This window comes from Sebastes umbrosus, chromosome 16 (assembly GCF_015220745.1).
Source record: "Sebastes umbrosus isolate fSebUmb1 chromosome 16, fSebUmb1.pri, whole genome shotgun sequence".
Taxonomy (NCBI): Eukaryota; Metazoa; Chordata; class Actinopteri; order Perciformes; family Sebastidae; genus Sebastes; species Sebastes umbrosus.
Genome location: NC_051284.1, coordinates 31585432 through 31604634, shown reverse-complemented (window position 1 = coordinate 31604634; position 19203 = coordinate 31585432). Strand labels below are relative to the sequence as shown.

The 19203-nt window shown below is 44.2% G+C and overlaps 1 protein-coding gene across 1 annotated transcript in view; it reads left to right on the top strand.

The window, feature by feature from the left end:
* The window catches only part of ehd4 (EH-domain containing 4), a 31666-nt gene extending 13488 nt beyond the window's left edge, over positions 1–18178 (top strand). Inside the window, exons 4-8 of the mRNA XM_037796276.1 lie at positions 8663–8829; positions 8928–9061; positions 11207–11318; positions 14022–14186; positions 16365–18178. Of these exons, the coding sequence (XP_037652204.1) occupies positions 8663–8829; positions 8928–9061; positions 11207–11318; positions 14022–14186; positions 16365–16922 (1136 nt within the window). The 3' untranslated portion in view covers positions 16923–18178. The remainder of the gene's footprint in view (positions 1–8662; positions 8830–8927; positions 9062–11206; positions 11319–14021; positions 14187–16364) is intronic.
* The last annotated feature ends 1025 nt before the right edge of the window (positions 18179–19203 follow it).

The window sequence follows — 19203 nt, the reverse complement described above, 5'->3', positions numbered from 1 at the left end:
AGCATTCAGAGGATGGATGGATCAAACTACAGACCTAGAGCATTCAGAGGATGGATGGATCAAACTAGAGACCTAGAGCATTCAGAGGATGGATGGATCAAACTAGAGACCTAGAGCATTCAGAGGATGGATGGATCAAACTAGAGACCTAGAGCATTCAGAGGATGGATGGATCAGACTAGAGACCTAGAGCATTCAGAGGATGGATGGATCAAACTAGAGACCTAGAGCATTCAGAGGATGGATGGATCAAACTAGAGACCTAGAGCATTCAGAGGATGGATGGATCAAACTAGAGACCTAGAGCATTCAGAGGATGGATGGATCAGACTAGAGACCTAGAGCATTCAGAGGATGGATGGATCAAACTAGAGACCTAGAGCATTCAGAGGATGGATGGATCAAACTAGAGACCTAGAGCATTCAGAGGATGGATGGATCAAACTAGAGACCTAGAGCATTCAGAGGATGGATGGATCAAACTACAGACCTAGAGCATTCAGAGGATGGATGGATCAAACTACAGACCTAGAGCATTCAGAGGATGGATGGATCAAACTAGAGACCTAGAGCATTCAGAGGATGGATGGATCAGACTAGAGACCTAGAGCATTCAGAGGATGGATGGATTTCAAATGAATCTCTCAGCTTTCAGATGATGTACACCACTTCTATGTGACATCTACTGTTGACCTGCTATCTCCCCCTGAAGACCCCCTGGACCCCCCTAAAGAAGACCAGTCTATTGTGGGTCTCAGAGGGTTAATGAACCCTAAACGATGCAGTGGAGGAGCTGGCGGGTCTTTCTGGTTCTGGTATGTTCCACTGGTCCTCTATAGACTCTGTATACGTTGTTGCTCTGGTGTTGAGTCAGCCTGGATGACAGCATCAGTTAGAGGCCTCAGCTGGACGGGTGGAGGGAGGGATGGAGGGAGGATTAGACGGAGGGCCACAGGAAGCGGCGTTGGGGCGTTCCCTCCATCTGGAAACGTTTAGCGAGCTGCTCAGCTGAGGCTGAATTCCTCCTGAACACGTTGAACACACACACAGAGAGAGAGAGAGAGAGGCTGACGTCAGCAGCATCACCGACTGATGATTAAACTGCTCTGTACAGAGGTTGGAGGCTCAGAGAGATCACAGCTACCGCTCTGAGACTACAGCCGGCAGGTCGCTCTGCAGCTGCTTCACAGTAAACACACACTTTACTTTACTTTACCACCTGTGAGTCCAGGTGTTGACCTCCATGACTTTTACTGGGAAAGTGGCTGCATGTCCGCGACACTACACGCAGCATCGTAGCTGCTAAGTTAACGCTCCCGGACGGTGAACTGGAGACTCCCGTCAACCAATATCTGTTGTGCTCCTGCAGCTGGTGCACCGCTGCATGCGAGGCACAAATCTTGTCGGTTAACGGTTAATAATCGGTTAACGAGGGTCGGTTATCGGTTAAGACATTTTTTCAAAACTAGCATCCCTGTATCGGATGCATGTCCGATACTGGTATCAATATCGGAACAACTCTAGACAACATGCTGAAACATACATGGCGTGTGTGTGTGTGTGTAATAGTAGAGATGTGTAGATGTCATACTCGTCAACCTCCCGATTTTCCCGGGAGACTCCCGTTTCTCATCGTCCTCTCCCAGTTTCCTCCCGGGGTCACGATTCCCCCGTATTGCTCCCGATTTATGGAAAATCAGTGAGGGCGCGCCCTCATTTTCAATGAGTTCAATAAAACAGAATAAATACACAATAGAACATGATGAACGAGTTAACAAGAAGCAACAGTAGAACATGATGAACGAGTTAACAAGAAGCAACAATAGAACATGATGAATGAGTTAACAAGAAGCAACAGTAGAACATGTTAGAAACAGTTTCAGAGCGGATCGTCATGGATTCAATTGTGTTTAAGTCTTAAAAGAAAACGTGATTTGTGCAGCTTGTCAGTCAGTTCTCACAGGGTGGGAAGTTTATTTTGAAAAGACCGGAGCGGTTCCTGATGTCCTCCTCTCAGCTGAAACAGCAGCGGGGGTTAGGATTAAATGAAGGAATGATGGCTGTTAGTAGTCAGGAATGTCGGGAAGCTGCCTGGATGTGAAACATGAAGGAAGCTTTCAGCTGCTGAGGTTGACAGGGAAATGATTCAGGAATAAGTGGCTTTAGACTCGTTTAGAGTCGTTGTTGAGAAAGAGTTGATGAAATATGAAAGAATTTAAATGCAGAGTTTGATCAGCAGTTAAAAGGAGCTTTAACAGCTTGTGGAAGTCACATGTTCCTTCATGAGTCTGCAGACTCTCTGAGCTGTATGGAGGGTTCTTTAGATGGAAACAGTACAGTTACATGTTTGGCTGCAGACTGTCTGCAGGGTGGAGCTGCTGCTGTTAGTTTGCCCGGTCGGCTGATGTGGTCAGAAGAGTTCAGGCTGGTCCGCTGCCACCGTCACAGGGTGGAGTCTGACTGCACCGTCACAGGGTGGAGTCTGACTGCACCGTCATCAATTAAGAACTCAAATCAATGACAGATATTGATCCAGAAACCCTCACAGGTACTGCATTTAACATAAAACAATATGCTCACATCATAACATGGCAAACTGCAGCCCAACAGGCAACAACAGCTGTCAGTGTGTCAGTGTGCTGACTTGACTATGACTTGCCCCAAACTGCATGTGATGATCATAAAGTGGGCATGTCTGTAAAGGGGAGACTCATGGGTACCCATAGAACCCATTTACATTCACTGATCTGGAGGTCAGAGGTCAAGGGACCCCTTTGGAAATGGACATGACAGTTTTTCCTCACCAAAATTTCACCATCTTGGTCTTCGGCCATCTCCATCTTGGTTCTTGGCCGTCTCCATCTTGGTTCTTGGCCGTCTCCATCTTGGTTCTTGGCCGTCTCCATCCTGGTTCTTGGCCGTCTCCATCTTGGTTCTTGGCCGTCTCCATCTTGGTTCTTGGCCGTCTCCATCTTGGTTCTTGGCCGTCTCCATCTTGGTTCTTGTCCGTCTCCATCTTGGTTCTTGGCCGTCTCCATCTTGGTTCTTGTCCGTCTCCATCTTGGTTCTTGTCCGTCTCCATCTTGGTTCTTGGCCGTCTCCATCTTGGTTCTTGTCCGTCTCCATCTTGGTTCTTGGCCGTCTCCATCTTGGTTCTTGGCCGTCACCATCTTGGTTCTTGGCCGTCTCCATCTTGGTTCTTGGCCGTCACCATCTTGGTTCTTGGCCGTCTCCATCTTGGTTCTTGGCCGTCTCCATCCTGGTTCTTGGCCGTCTCCATCTTGGTTCTTGGCCGTCTCCATCTTGGTTCTTGGCCGTCTCCATCCTGGTTCTTGGCCGTCTCCATCTTGGTTCTTGGCCGTCTCCATCTTGGTTCTTGGCCGTCACCATCTTGTTTTTGGTTTTAGTTAGTGTAAGTGTGGAGCGTTATTTAACCTCCTTGACAAGCTATGACATTTCAGTTCTGTTTTATTCACTTATTTTCCCTTTACTCACTCTCTCCTCTTCCTTTATCTTCATTTCATGTCTTTTCTCTTCACTTTTCTCTTCTTTCCTTCACGTCACTTCTTCCTCTCCTCTCCTTCTTCTGTGGTTTAAATCTCTGTATTTCATTGAGTCACTGTTGGATCGGAGCCTTTCTTACTTAAATTCTTCAATCTGACAGCTTGTCCTCCTGGGCTTTCAGCCAGTAGTCCCTCCCTTCTTCCCCTGACTCTGTCCTCTAGCCCACCCAGTCCACTCCACTCCACTCCAGTCCAGTCCTGGTTTCTGGTTTCTGGTTTCACTGGTTTGCTTCAGTCCTGGTCCAGTAGATGAACTCAGTGACCGACATCACATCACTGCTCTACAGCAGGAATACCAGCATCTTTTATTAAAGGAGTAGTTCAACATTTCTGTTTGTGTTCATTAGTGAACTTCAGAGGCTAGCAGTTTCCACCTGTTTCCAGTCTTTATGCTAAGCTAAGCTAACCAGCCCCCAGCTCTGTACTTAACACGCAGACATGATGTTAATATCCACCTGAACATCTCCGTCTTTGAGAGAAAGTGAGTTATTATGTTCCCCAGAATGTTTGACTGTTCCTTTTAAACGTATTAACATACGACTAAAAACAGCAAAGAGAAGAGCTGCTTTAAAGTGGGTTTAGTTACAAGACTTTTCTTCTTCAGTGTGGAGAAGTTGGGAGAAGAAGTTGTTCTAACCCTCCCATCCAGATTTAAATCTTCTTTTATGACATTCTCAAATGGTTACCTCTTGAAACCAGAGTGGTTTTCTTGCATATTAAACATACCGCTACCTTGGTTTTTGGCCGTCACCATCTTGGTTTTTGGCCGTCGCAGTCTTGGTTTTTGGCCATCGCCATCTTGGTTTTTGTCCGTCACCATCTTGGTTTTTGTCCGTCACCATGTTGGTTTTTGGCCTGCGCCATCTTGGTTTTTGGCCATCGCCATCTTGGTTTTTGTCCGTCACCATCTTGGTTTTTGTCCGTCACCATCTTGGTTTTTGGCCATCGCCATCTTGGTTTTTGGCCGTCGCCATCTTGGTTTTCCATCTTGGTTTTTGGCCGTCACCATCTTAGTTTTTGGCCGTTGCCATCTTGGTTTTTGTCCGTCACCATCTTGGTTTTCGGCCGTCGCCATCTTGGTTTTTGGCCATCGCCATCTTGGTTTTTGGCCGTCACCATCTTGGTTTTTGGTCATCTCCATCTTGGTTTTTGGCCGTGGCCATCTTGTTTTTTTGCCGTCTCGTAGGCGAATTGAGACACAGCACTAGTAACTTAGTAAAAGCTCAAATATACTTGAAAAGATGACATGCTCATAGTGCAGTTTCCTGTTTATATGTAAACATTTTTATCCAACACCAGCTCAGTATTTATTTACCCGTCCAACAGCCCTTTTGCGTCGTGGTGAGTTAGGTTAGGTCCCTGTTTGTATCCTTTACACCATCTTATGTGTGTGAGTACTGAAGCTGGTTCTGAGTGTTTCAGGACTTTTGTGTGTTTGCTGCATTATCAAACTTTATTTATGACGAGGGCGGCAGCAATACAAAGTGGGAAAGAGAGCAAATAAATCAAAATATCAGCAACAAAGATTATCAATAAGGTTTCATATAATGTGAGCCGTACAATGAGTAACCAGCCCCCATTCATTCAGGTTTCCTCTGCTCAACTCGGCACACATTCTTTCCAAGACATAAATACAGTAATCTGCAGCGCTAAAGAGGAAGTAGTATTGTTAGACTGAAGGTGTTTCCCTTCGGACAGGAAGTGGAACAAGTGAAGTAATCAGTCGTCAGAGAACCGCTCTTAAACCCTACAGGAGTGTTTTCTGTCTGCGTTCAGCTGGAATGAGTCTCTACCTCTGTATTTACCCCTCCCTCACTCACTCACTCACTCACTCACTCACTCACTCACTCACTCACTCACTCACTCACTCATTCATTCATTCATTTATTCATTCATTCATACTCACTCACTCATTCATACTCACTCACTCATTCACTCACACAGCATCACGTCTCCTGGGATAAACACCTGAACCTGCAGGTGTAACCTGAAGCTGAGGTTCCTCCTCTCACATCACACATCATTTATTCAGGCTGGAAAACAAGGCCTTCAGATTCTCACCTCTTTATTATCACCATGTCCAACCTGTCCTCATGTCCCACCTGTCCTCATGTCCCACCTGTCCTACACACACAACAATAAAACAAAACAAACTGAGTTTAAATTTTAAATGTCCGTGTGTTGATGTTTTCAAACAGCTGTTGTCTTTTCCATTTTTAAATAATCATACATTTCCTACATTTCCTCTCCGGTGTCGTAGTCATAGACCATTATAAGAAGTGGACGTCGTCACCGTGACGTCCATCTTGGTTTTTGTCCGTCTCCATTTTGTTTTTTGGCCGCCTCCATCTTGGTTTTTGATTGTCTTGGTTTAATGAGACCAGTCTGGTTTATGTGATATAAAAGCCAGTTGTTGTCCGATGCATTTAAACAGCTAACGCAGCAGGGAGTGTGTCGCTGTCCTGTGATCACCACGTAACCTTGATGACATGATACACTGTGTGTGTGTGCGTGTGCGTGTGTGTGTGTGTTGTGTCCACAAACACTCGCAGGTGTGTTGCCCTGCGGTGATGTTGTGAGTGTGGACAGCAGCGCCTCCATGTTGAATGTTGCGGATGAAATCTGATGCAGGAGGTGACACACACACACACACACACACACACACACACACACACACACACACACACACACACAACCTATTGTCCAGCACAGCAGCATTATATATATATATCTATATCTATATATAGATATAGATCTATATCTATATATTGATAGGATGATTAATTGATTGAAGTGTTGTTCAGTGTGTCTGGTGGTGGAGGACGCTGACGTAGTTTAATCCGTCTCAGTGATCTGTGTGTTGGAACACTGAAGGTCTGGATGGTGACGTGTTTACTGAAGGTGTTTCTGTGTGTGTGTTCAGGTAGACCGGGTCTATAGTGGTGTATGTACTCTCAGCGTGTGTGTGTGTGTGTGTGTGTGTGTGTGTGTGTGTGTGTGTGTGTGTGTGTGTGTGTGTGTGTGTGTGTGTGTGTGTGTGTGTGTGTGGTGTAAACTAGATTTTAAAGGTGACCTTTAAGAAAAATATTAAACTGCGTCAAAGGAAAATCCAAAAGTAAGAACTTGTACTCGGTCTGAAAAAAGTGGTATCGGTGCATCCCTAATACAAACACACAATGTGACGGGTTGTTTGAGTACCGTTGTTACGGAGTACCGGACCGCGTTCTAACACTTAAAGGGACAGTTCATCTGAATCTGTCCTCTCTTCAGTCAGATCTCTCTCCGGGAACACTGTGGTTTCATTGAATCAGTGTTCATGTTCTGTATTGTTGGTCTCTGGCCAACAGAAACCGGATCGGTAACCTCATCATGTGGTTAATCAGACTTCAGGGAGGAGTCAGGCTCAGATTATGAACCTGTATAACCAGCAGGTGTTCAGGAAGGTTCCTATCTCTTCCCTTCAGACAGAGTTAGAACTGTTACCCTCAGGTCAGCGTTTTAAAGAGCCTCTGATGAGTTTCCTTCGTCTTAATATTAAACTGATTCTTTAGATTATTTACTTCACAACCTCCTGCTGAACAGTAATCTATAAGCGTCATCACACGGTTTGAGCAGCCTTTCAGTCTTTATGTTTCAGTGTTCACGTTGTTCTCCGTCTTCATTGTCGTTGCCGTACAGACTAACAACAGCTCTGCTGCCTTTACTGGCAGTTATTTTGGATTTAGGACGTGATCTATGCCGTCATAACTGAGGACTCCTAACTTCTTTGTGGGTTCACAAAAAGAATCTAGAGGGGATATAATGTGTACAACGCAGAGAATGCGACAATGCTCCACCCTCTACACGCTCGCTCCACCCTCTCTACACGCTCGCTCCACCCTCTCTAGGCGCTCGCTCCACCCTCTCTAGGCGCTCGCTCCACCCTCTCTACACGCTCGCTCCACCCTCTCTAGGCACTCGCTCCACCCTCTCTAGGCGCTCGCCCCACCCTCTCTAGGCGCTCGCTCCACCCTCTCTACACGCTCGCTCCACCCTCTCTAGGCACTCGCTCCACCCTCTCTAGGCGCTCGCCCCACCCTCTCTACACGCTCGCTCCACCCTCTCTAGGCGCTCGCTCCACCCTCTCTACACGCTCGCTCCACCCTCTCTACACGCTCGCTCCACCCTCTCTACACGCTCGCTCCACCCTCTCTAGGCGCTCGCTCCACCCTCTCTACACGCTCGCTCCACCCTCTCTACACGTTCGCTCCACCCTCTTTACACGCTCGCTCCACCCTCTCTAGGCGCTCACAACTGCTCAGCTCGCTCGCTCGCTCAAGTTGACTTTTGAGACTTTGGAGGAGTGGATGGTCACGTGTTCATGAATTATTCATGTTCTGCCTTCGCTGTCAGAGACTGTAGGTGTTGAATGTGACCAATCAAAGAGCGGACACATCAGCCGCCGTCTGGAAACATATTTCTGTGATACCAGAACTCCTAAATGTCCCTTTAAACTGAGATGAGAGGATTACAGACTGTAACGAACCCTCTGAGCTGGATTCACTGCCAGCAGGACAACAACTGTCTCCAGTTTAAAAGCTTTTGTCTTTCTGTAGTTTCCAGTTCAGAGCGGAGTGTCACCAGTTATAGAGTGAACCACACCCAGACTGCTGCCACATATCACTTTACACACACACACTCAAACACACACACACACACACACACACACACACACGCACACACACACACATTTAAAGACGTAGTAGAGCAGCTGTTTCTGCCCTCGCTGCTCTCTGTTGTCCTTTTTCTGTAACTGGAACATTTCCCTCTCTGAACTCTGGAAACTCCCACTGAAGAGATCTGACACTCAGTAATCTATTACATGACAGTTCCAGTTACTGGGGCAGAGGGACTGGCACGGGTCCGCCTGCACTCACAGACCAGCTGGTTCTGTTCAGAGTTGGAGGGCGTGTGAATCCTGCAGCTTCACTGGGGACTTTTTATTCCCCATGTCGTGACGTGTCGGTGCAACCGCTTCTTACTGTGTGATGGAATATTCTGGTAGAACGCGTGCAGTCATTTACCCGCTCAGTGTTTTATAATGAACTTCCTGTGTGCAGGTTACGACTTTGCGGAGGTCCTGCGTTGGTTCGGCGAGCGGGTGGATCGGATCATTCTGCTGTTCGACGCTCACAAGCTGGACATCTCCGACGAGTTCTCCGAAGCCATCCGAGCCTTCAAAGGACAAGACGACAAGATCCGGGTCGTCCTCAACAAGGCCGACCAGGTGAGACGACGATGAGGACGATGATGAAGGTGTGAAGAGCTTCGTCGTTGTTAGTAAAGATAGAATGACCTCCTTGTCTTCCTCTCCTGCGCTCTCAGGTGGACACGCAGCAGCTGATGAGGGTGTACGGCGCCCTCATGTGGTCTCTGGGGAAAGTCATCAACACTCCGGAGGTGGTGAGAGTTTATCTGGGATCCTTCTGGGCCAAACCGCTGCAGAACACCGAGAACAGGTCAGTCATTCACCCATTCATCCGTTCATTCGTTCATTCAGTCAGTCAGTCAGTCAGTCAGTCAGTCCAACCGCTGCAGAACACCGAGAACAGGTCAGTCATTCATCCATTCATTCAGTCAGTCAGTCAGTCAGACCGCTGCAGAACAACGAGAACAGGTCAGTCATTCACCCATTCATCCGTTTATTCATTCATTCAGTCAGTCAGTCAGTCAGTCAGTCCAACCGCTGCAGAACACCGAGAACAGGTCAGTCATTCATCCATTCATCCGTTCATTCGTTCATTCAGTCAGTCAGTCAGTCAGTCAGTCAGTCCAACCGCTGCAGAACACCGAGAACAGGTCAGTCATTCATCCATTCATTCAGTCAGTCAGTCAGTCAGACCGCTGCAGAACAATGAGAACAGGTCAGTCATTCACCCATTCATCCGTTCATTCATTCATTCAGTCAGTCAGTCAGTCCAACCGCTGCAGAACACCGAGAACAGGTCAGTCATTCATCCATTCATTCAGTCAGTCAGACCGCTGCAGAACACCGAGAACAGGTCAGTCATTCACCCATTCATCCGTTCATTCGTTCATTCAGTCAGTCAGTCAGTCAGTCAGTCAGTCCAACCGCTGCAGAACACCGAGAACAGGTCAGTCATTCATCCATTCATCCGTTCATTCGTTCATTCAGTCAGTCAGTCAGTCAGTCAGTCAGTCCAACCGCTGCAGAACACCGAGAACAGGTCAGTCATTCATCCATTCATCCGTTCATTCGTTCATTCAGTCAGTCAGTCAGTCAGTCAGTCAGTCAGTCCAACCGCTGCAGAACACCGAGAACAGGTCAGTCATTCATCCATTCATTCAGTCAGTCAGTCAGTCAGACCGCTGCAGAACAACGAGAACAGGTCAGTTATTCACCCATTCATCTGTTCATTCGTTCATTCAGTTAGTCAAACCGCTGCAGAACACCGAGAACAGGTCAGTCATTCACCCATTCATCCATTCATCCATTCATTCAGTCAGTCAGTCAGACCGCTGCAGAACAACGAGAACAGGTCAGTCATTCATCCATTCATTCAGTCAGTCAGTCAGTCAGACCGCTGCAGAACAACGAGAACAGGTCAGTTATTCACCCATTCATCTGTTCATTCGTTCATTCAGTTAGTCAAACCGCTGCAGAACACCGAGAACAGGTCAGTCATTCACCCGTTCAGCCGTTCATTCGTTCATTCGTTCAGTCAGTCAGTCAGTCAAACCGCTGCAGAACACCGAGAACAGGTCAGTCATTCACCCATTCATTCGTTCAGTCAGTCAGTCAAACCGCTGCAGAACACCGAGAACAGGTCAGTCATTCATCCGTTCATTCGTTCATTCAGTCAGTCAAACCGCTGCAGAACACCGAGAACAGGTCAGTCATTCACCCGTTCATCCGTTCATTCGTTCATTCAGTCAGTCAGTCAGTCAGACCGCTGCAGAACAACGAGAACAGGTCAGTTATTCACCCATTCATTCATTCATTAAGTTATTCATTAATTTATTCATTCATCCATTCATTCATTCAAACCGCTGCAGAACACCGAGAACAGGTCAGATATTTAACCCGTTCATTCATTCATTCATTAATTTATTCATTCAGTCATTCATTCATTCAAACATCTGCAGAACATGGGGAACAGGTCAGATATTCATCCGTTCATTTATTGAAATCCCTGCAGATCACTGAGAGTAGGTCAGATATCATTTATTCATTCATTCATTTACTTATTTAATAATTTAGGTAGATACAGTCAGTACTGTTCATTCATTCATTTCTTCATTTATATTTTCATTCATTTACTGATTCAAAAATTCATGTGTTAATTTATTGCTGATTTATTTAATTATGAACTGACTGCATTCATTTGTTCATTTGTTCACTCATTAACACATTTCATTCATTTATTTTTCATTATGCTTTCATTCGTTCATTTACTGGTTTAATAATTAATTAATTAATTAATTAATTAAATAATTAATTAATGTGTTAATTAATTATTTATTTTAATTATTTATATTTTAATTATTTAATTAATTAATTGATTGATTAATTAATTAATTAATTGATTAATTAATTGACTGATTAATGTATTCATTCATTCACTCCTTCACTTCCTTCTCAGGCGTCTGTTTGAGGCGGAGTCTCAGGACCTCTTCAAGGACATCCAGAGTCTTCCGAGGAACGCGGCGCTCCGTAAACTCAACGACCTCATCAAGAGAGCGAGGCTGGCCAAGGTGAGACAGGAAGTGACCCGTTGTGTTTGGAGTTAAACACCGATGGAGAATCTTCTGGTCTAAACCGGCCGGGTTCTGATTGGTCCTGGAATGTTTGTTTGTGTTTCCCAGACAGGATATGAAATCCCTCCTTCGTATTAGATGAAGTTTCAAGACTCAAATGTTTCAGTTCATCAGACGGGGACGTGGAAACTGAAAACTATACCAGTGTAATAAACCTCAGAGTTTTATTTTGAAAAGCAGACTACATGAATCAGGAGCAGCTTCCTGTTTCTGAGAATCAGAAAACAAGTGAGGTTAAATTTAACGATGAATCAGAAAACAACCTCCGGTTCATCGAAACTGATCCTGGAGCTTATTTTACAAACTGCATCATTTCACTTCCTTTTCCTCCGTTACTTTACCTTTACAAATTATACTAAGTCCAATTTTCACTTTTTATTATAAATCAAATTCATGAGATATTAAGTCCAATGTTTATTTGTATTCATGTGGCTCAAAGGTGAACTGCAGATATAAATGTTAAATGATAGATGATAAATGAAATTCTCCAAATTTATTTGGCGACCCTAAGAAAATATCCTGTGACCCACCTGCGGGTCGCGACCCCCGTCTTTGGGAATCACTGATTGGTTGGTTTGGCGTAGCAGCAGCAGTCACATGGTCAGGACTCAGACGCGGCCTGTTTCTGGTCTCCAAACCTCTGAACGGTCGGTGAGATCAGAACCACCGTTTTGGATGAACAACCAGAGATTTCTCCACATTTCTCTGAGCTGCCCGCCCGTAGTGTCTCCATGTAGAGGGGGTCCTTCTGTCAGCCCGGAGTGTCTCCATGTAGAGGGGGGTCCTTCCGTCAGCCCGGAGTGTCTCCATGTAGAGGGGGTCCTTCCGTCAGCCCGGAGTGTCTCCATGTAGAGGGGGTCCTTCTGTCAGCCCGGAGTGTCTCCATGTAGAGGGGGTCCTTCCGTCAGCCCGGAGTGTCTCCGTGTAGAGGGGGTCCTTCCGTCAGCCCGGAGTGTCTCCGTGTAGAGGGGGTCCTTCCGTCAGCCGGGAGTGTCTCCGTGTAGAGGGGGTCCTTCCGTCAGCCCGGAGTGTCTCCGTGTAGAGGGGGTCCTTCCGTCAGCCGGGAGTGTCTCCGTGTAGAGGGGGTCCTTCCGTCAGCCCAGAGTGTCTCCGTGTAGAGGGGGGTCCTTCCGTCAGCCCGGAGTGTCTCCGTGTAGAGGGGGTCCTTCCGTCAGCCCGGAGTGTCCTCCGTGTAGAGGAGGTCCTTCCGTCAGCCCGGAGTGTCTCCGTGTAGAGGGGGTCCTTCCGTCAGCCCGGAGTGTCTCCGTGTAGAGGGGGTCCTTCCGTCAGCCCAGAGTGTCTCCGTGTAGAGGGGGTCCTTCCGTCAGCCCGGAGTGTCTCCGTGTAGAGGGGGTCCTTCCTCTGGGGGTTCCTGGAGTAACACCAGTACCTCACTGGTTCTAGTGGGACGTTCCCTCAGCGCAGGAAGCTGTTATTAATATCTGCTGAATGACCCTCTGACCCTCCGCTCATCCTCCTTCGATTACATATTGATTAATGACCTCACTCCCTCCCTTTATACCCCTCCCTCCTTTCCTTCCTTCCTTCCTTCCTTCCTACCTTCCACCTCCCGTGATGCTGTGGGTCGGTATGAAGGATTGAAGGCTCTCCTCCTCCTCTTCCTCAGTGTAGTTTCTACCCTCTGACCCGGCGCCGCTCAGTCTCCTGTTGTTCTGTTTCACTCCTCCTTCATTAATGTCATCCAGACTTCTACTTCTACTTCTTTTCTTTTCTCTCTCGTAACCTCTGTGGTCTTTTAGAGTTATTATATTATTATATTATTTTTGATGAGGAGGGTTTCCTCTGTGTGGAAACTCCCGTCTTTCAGGAAGAGAAACCACCTGATGAAAAGTTCATTCTAGGAAAGATTAGATTTAAAATACATCAGAATCATTTATTAATTATGTAAGTTAGAGATATTAGGTCAGAATGTTGACTATTCAATTCAAATTTATGAGATATTAAGTCCAATTTTGACTTTTAAATCAAATCTATGCGCTATTTTGTCAAATGTTTCACTATATAAGCGAAAAAGCATGTATTATATATTAGATATTTAATCAAATGTTGACTTTTGATTGTCCAATTTTCACTTTTTAAGTCACGTTTATAAGATATTAAGAATTTTTAAATCAAATTCATAAGATATTAAGTCCAATTTTTAATTTTAACTCAAATTTATGAGATATTAAGTCCCAATTTTTAATTTTTTTTTTTTTAAGTTATTTTTTGGGGTGATTTTTAAGCATTTTATTGATAGGACAGTGGATAGAGTGTTGGAAAGGGGGAGAGAGAGAAGTGACATGCGGAAAGGACCACAGGCCGGATTCGAACCCAGGTCCACCGCTGCTAGGACTGAGCCTTGGCATTTACATGGGCGCTCGCTCTACCGACTGAGCTAACCAGCCGCCCCAATTTTTAATTTTTAATTTTTAAATCAGATTTATGCCATATTAAGTCCAATTTTTACATGATATTAAGTTCAATTTAGAATTTTTAAATCAAATTTATGAGATATTAAGTCCCAATTTTGACTTCTTTAATCAAATTTATGAAAAAGTGATGAATGTTGTGTTACCTGTCCTCTGTGTGTCTCTGTTGACGTACCTGACGGCTAGCGTTCTTCTTCTTCTCCTGCAGGTGCACGCGTACATCATCAGCTACCTGAAGAAGGAGATGCCGTCTCTGTTCGGCCGGGAGAAGAAGAAGGAGGAGCTGATCATGAGGCTGCCGGAGATCTACACCATCCTGCAGAGAGAGCATCACATCAGCCCCGGAGACTTCCCCAACGTCGCCAAGATGCAGGTACCAAAACAAACCTTTTATTGATTTACGTTTATTCATTTTCTCCCATGATTCTTAGAGACAAAATATCACGCCGACGGTTCATAAAGTCGTTCTCCAGTGGAGGAAGAAGTCTCAACATCTTTTACTTCAGTAGAAGTAGAAATAGCTCCATTTAGAGTCAAGTCAAACTAAAACTACTTTTGCTTTTCAGATACTTTAGGTACAAGTTTCTGCTAATACTTGTGTATTTCTACTTTTAGTAGGATTATAAACGAAGGACTTTGAGTTGTAGTTTTGCAGCTTTATGTCACGTTTCGTCCGTCTGAACACGAACGAACAGTCTGAGAACAAAATGATCTTCAGACGACGGTAAACAGATTTTACTGATGTCAGAAAGACGAAGAGAACTGAACGCCGTCACCGTGCAGCTGCAGGCCGACGCCACGCTGCAGGTGTGCGTGCGTGTGTGTGTGTGTGCGTGTGCGTGTGTGCGTGTGTGTGTGTGTGTTGTGTTCGTTCCCCAGCTACACTCGTATTTATTGGATTATTGGCGAGAGAGGAGGAGAGGATGTTTCACATTGTTCAGCTCCCTGTTGAGAAGTGTACTCTCACAACACACACACACACACACACACACACACACACACACACACTCTGACACGTGTGTTCAGTATCTCCTGCAGACTCTCGTGTGTTGTTGTTCGGAGGTCAGAGGTCAGCAGAGGACGCTGACTGTGTGCAGCTGCAGAAAGCTGCTCTGCTCAGTCTCATCATGTGATTATCAGCAGTGGAAGAAGTATTCACATCCTGTACTGCAGTAAAACTACTACTACTACTAGTAGTATGTAATCAAGTATTCATTGTGCAGTAAAATGTACTTGGAGTACTTACTTCCCACCTCTGTGTGTCAGGTGACATTTAAAGGTGTAAACATTAGTTTTCTGTTAGTCTGTGGGTTTTATCGCCCTCCGTCAGCGGCCAACAGGAACTACAACCAACAACCAACAATCATGTTCATACAAACAAAACCAGTTTCTCCTTCAAGAGGATGAAGAGGTGATGTAATCCTGGACTAATGACACTGATTTGGTTTGTTAGTTTGAATTTAATGTGTGTGTGTTTGTTCTCCTGGTGATCAAATTCTTAGGAAAATATGTTAAATAATGTCTGAAAAATATCTGAAAAGTATCCAAAATATTTTTAGTAAAATATATTTAAAAACTTTTGAAAAATATCCGAAGATTCTTGGTAAAATATTTAAAAAAAATACTTTAAAAAAATATCAGAAAACTCTTTGTAAAATATGTAGAAAAATGTGTAGTGAAAAGTAGCCCAAAAATATGTGAAAAAATATCTTAAAATTATTAGTAAAATGTGTTTACAAATATGATATTTAAAAAATATCTGAACAATATCTGAAAATTATAAGTAAAATATGTGAAAAATATAGAAAGAATATGTGAAAAAATCTGGAAATTCTAAGTAAATATATTTTAGAAATTGTGAAAAATAGCCGAAAATCTTTAGTAAAATATATTTTAAAAATATCTGATCATCCTTAGTAAAATATGTGAAATATATATATGAAAATTATTATTAAACTATGTTAAAAAAAAAAGTGAAAATGTTCGAAAATATGTGAACAATATCCAGAAATTCTTAGTAAAATATTTGGAAAAATTGTCAAAAATATGTGGAAAAATAGCCGAAATTCCATAGTAAAATATCTTTAAAAATTAGTGAAAAATGTCTGAAAAATATATGAAAATTCGTTGTAAAATATGTGAAAATGTTTTTTGAAAATGTTCGAAAAATATCCCCAAATCCTTAGTAAAATATGTTAAAAAAAATGTCCGAAAAATATGTGGAAAAATGTTCTAAATCCTTAGTAAAGTATGTTAAAAAATGAGTGAAAAATATGTGGAAATATCAGAAAATTCTTAGTTTATATGTGAAAAAATATCTGAAAATCTTTAGTACAATATGTTAAACAATTTGTGAAAAATATGTGAATAATATTCGTAAAATATGTGAAGAAAATTGTGAGAAATGTCAGAAAAATATGTGAATAATTTCCAAATATAGCCCCAAAATATGTGAAAGATATCAGAATATTATTAGTAAAATATGTTAAAACGTTCGCGAAAAATATCCTAAAAAATCTTGTAAACATATGGTGTGTGTGTTCTCCTGCAGGACATGCTGCAGCACTACGACTTCAGTAAGTTCCCGTCTCTGAAGATGAAGCTGATCGAGTCGGTGGATAAGATGTTGGCCACGAAGATCGCCGTTCTGATGACGATGATCCGGGAGGAAGAGTCCAAGGCGCCGCCAGTTTTGGTGTCCGGCGGCGCCTTCGAGGGCTCCCAGGACGGGCCCTTCGGTCACGGCTACGGCGAGGGCATCAGCGCCGGGGCCGACGCCGAGGACTGGATCGTCAGCCGCGAGAAGCACCGCTACGACGAGCTCTTCTACATGCTGATGCCCGTCAACGGCAAGATCACCGGCGTCAACGCCAAGAAGGAGATGATGAACTCGCGGCTGCCCAACACCGTGCTGGGGAAGATCTGGAAGCTGGCCGACTGCGACCGGGACGGCATGCTGGACGACGAGGAGTTCGCCCTCGCCCAGCACCTCATGAAGATCAAGCTGGAGGGCTACGAGCTGCCCACCGAGCTGCCCGACCACCTGGTGCCGCCGGCCCACCGCAAAGACCCCACGGCGGACGCCCTGTACAACCACAGCGAGGACTAGAGCGCTCACGGCGGCGTCGAGCTGACCTCCGGAGAGACCGACTGAGCTGAGAGGAAGTCCAAATGTACAGAACTTTTTTGCCGTTGACTTTCAGACTCAGGAGAACCGATCAGCGAACTGACAGGAGGGTCAAAGGTCAAAGTTTAGGATTTACTCGCCGAGGAGCTCGCCACCATCTTCAACACCTTTTAAATACGCCGGCCAGTGCACACACAATCCAAATATTACGCTTTTATATATTGTACAATTCAGCTGATTTCACCAAAGAAGAAGAAACGCCAACGTAGCCGCATAATCTACTAATCCTGCTTTAATCTGGACTCTTTTATTTTGTTTTTAAGAATTTAACTTCCTGTCTTAATTGTTCTTCATGTTCCGTCTCTGAATGTCTAAATATGTGAGCAGCTCGGATAAACATTAACTCCTACAATATACTGACTTCCTGTAAGGTCGCGTTCATGGGAACATTTCTAATGTGGAGCTCAGACCTTCAGAATAAAAGTGGGAGAGGGTCAGATAGTGTTTTTTAATAGTCGGAGAGGAATACTACGATGGCTAACATCAGATATTACACGTTTTCACTATTTCTCTGGCGCGACAATTCAATGCTACATTAAATTTCAATCCTTTTTATTTACAACATTTTGACTTCCTGCTTTTATTCTGAAGGCCAGATGCATTTCCAGAAGCTTTATACTTTAAAGTTTCCTCTGAAGATGGCGCTCAGTCTACGAATGTGCTCGTCTTCATCACTGTAAAATATTTGTCTTCACACTCGCTCGCTGTCTGTCGAGCTGAATCAGATCATAATCTCTAATAATCTTTACTTTCAGGAAGTTCGTATGTGTTCACATTAAAACTACATTACCCATCATGCTGCTGAAGCTGTTTATATTTACTTCAAAAAGATTCAACATTTCCAAACGGCAAAAAAACCCCGAAATTAAATCAAACTATTGTTGTGACATTTGATCTCTTAGATACGGAAGCCCTGAAAGGCAAGTTAGATTTTTTTTTTTCTTCATTTTTTAAGTCTGATCTAAATTATTTTCTCTCCCGTGTTTATGACTTGAAAAAAAATGTTTTGCCAGGATAATCTTTCAGAAAAGAAAACATCTCATCACCAAAAATATTCTTGTAACCAGCAAATATTTTCTGATTTTAACGTTATAAATAAACGAGTCAAACGATTAATCAGTTATCAGAGATACCACTATATGATTTCCTGTTCCACAATAAAATCCTTCAGAATAAAAGATGAGAGATAACACGTGAGGGTGATGTAACCGGTCACATGATCGCAGAAACTCAGCCAATCAGAGAAACAGAACGAGTTGTCTCTTTACGACCAACGTTTCAGAGCAGGAAGTCGTTGCTGACGGGTTCAGAGTTAGTCCAGAACCAGGACGCGGGGGGATTCACGGGGGTCGCTAGAGGTCAAAGGTCAGAGTCTGTCCTGTTTGAACAGCACTCGGTCTGGAGGAGATGACGCTCGCTCGGCCGACGCTAACTCGTCCTCCGGGACGACTTAACGGCGTCCTGAAACGTGTTGTGGGAGACGGTTTGTTCCTCACATTGTAAACAGCAGCAGAGAGACGGCGACCTTTGACCTCTGCTGACTGCTGATGGAAACAGATTCATTTGTTCAGACATAACATGTTAAAGTGAAAATACGTCTTCCCCAAGGCAGAAAAATACTGCTGCTGGTTTCAGCCTCCAGATGTTGATCCTGCTGCTTGTTCCCATTCAGACCAGTCAAGTTCTTCCACATTAAACTGGGAACGCCATTTCTTTAACCGGGACAAACAGACCAAAAGTACAATCAAGTGTGTAACCACAGGTGTCCACACACTTTTCTTAAAGTCCCGTTCAGACCTGCAGTCTGTCCCTGGAATGTCCAGGATCATTTCCTGCACGAGCTCATGTGTGAAATGTTGTGAAAGCAGTAACGTTGCAGGGACGAGCGCCTGTCTGTCTGACGGAAGACGCTTTCACGTGGAGCGAGCCGACCAATCACAAGGCTCCGCTGATGACGTATTTGAATCAGAGACTTGTTTACGGTTTAGCATTTACACCAGTGTTGTCGCAGGTGATTTAATAAAAAACAATAAATAAGTATGTGATAAATATTTAAAAAAACTTACTAAAATATGTTTATAAATTAGCCAAAAATATCCCCAAAAAGATGTGAAAATATATCAGAAAGTCCCGTAGTAAAATATATTGAAAATGTTTGAAAAAGATGTAAAAAATATCAGAAAATTCTTAGTAAGAAGGGTTT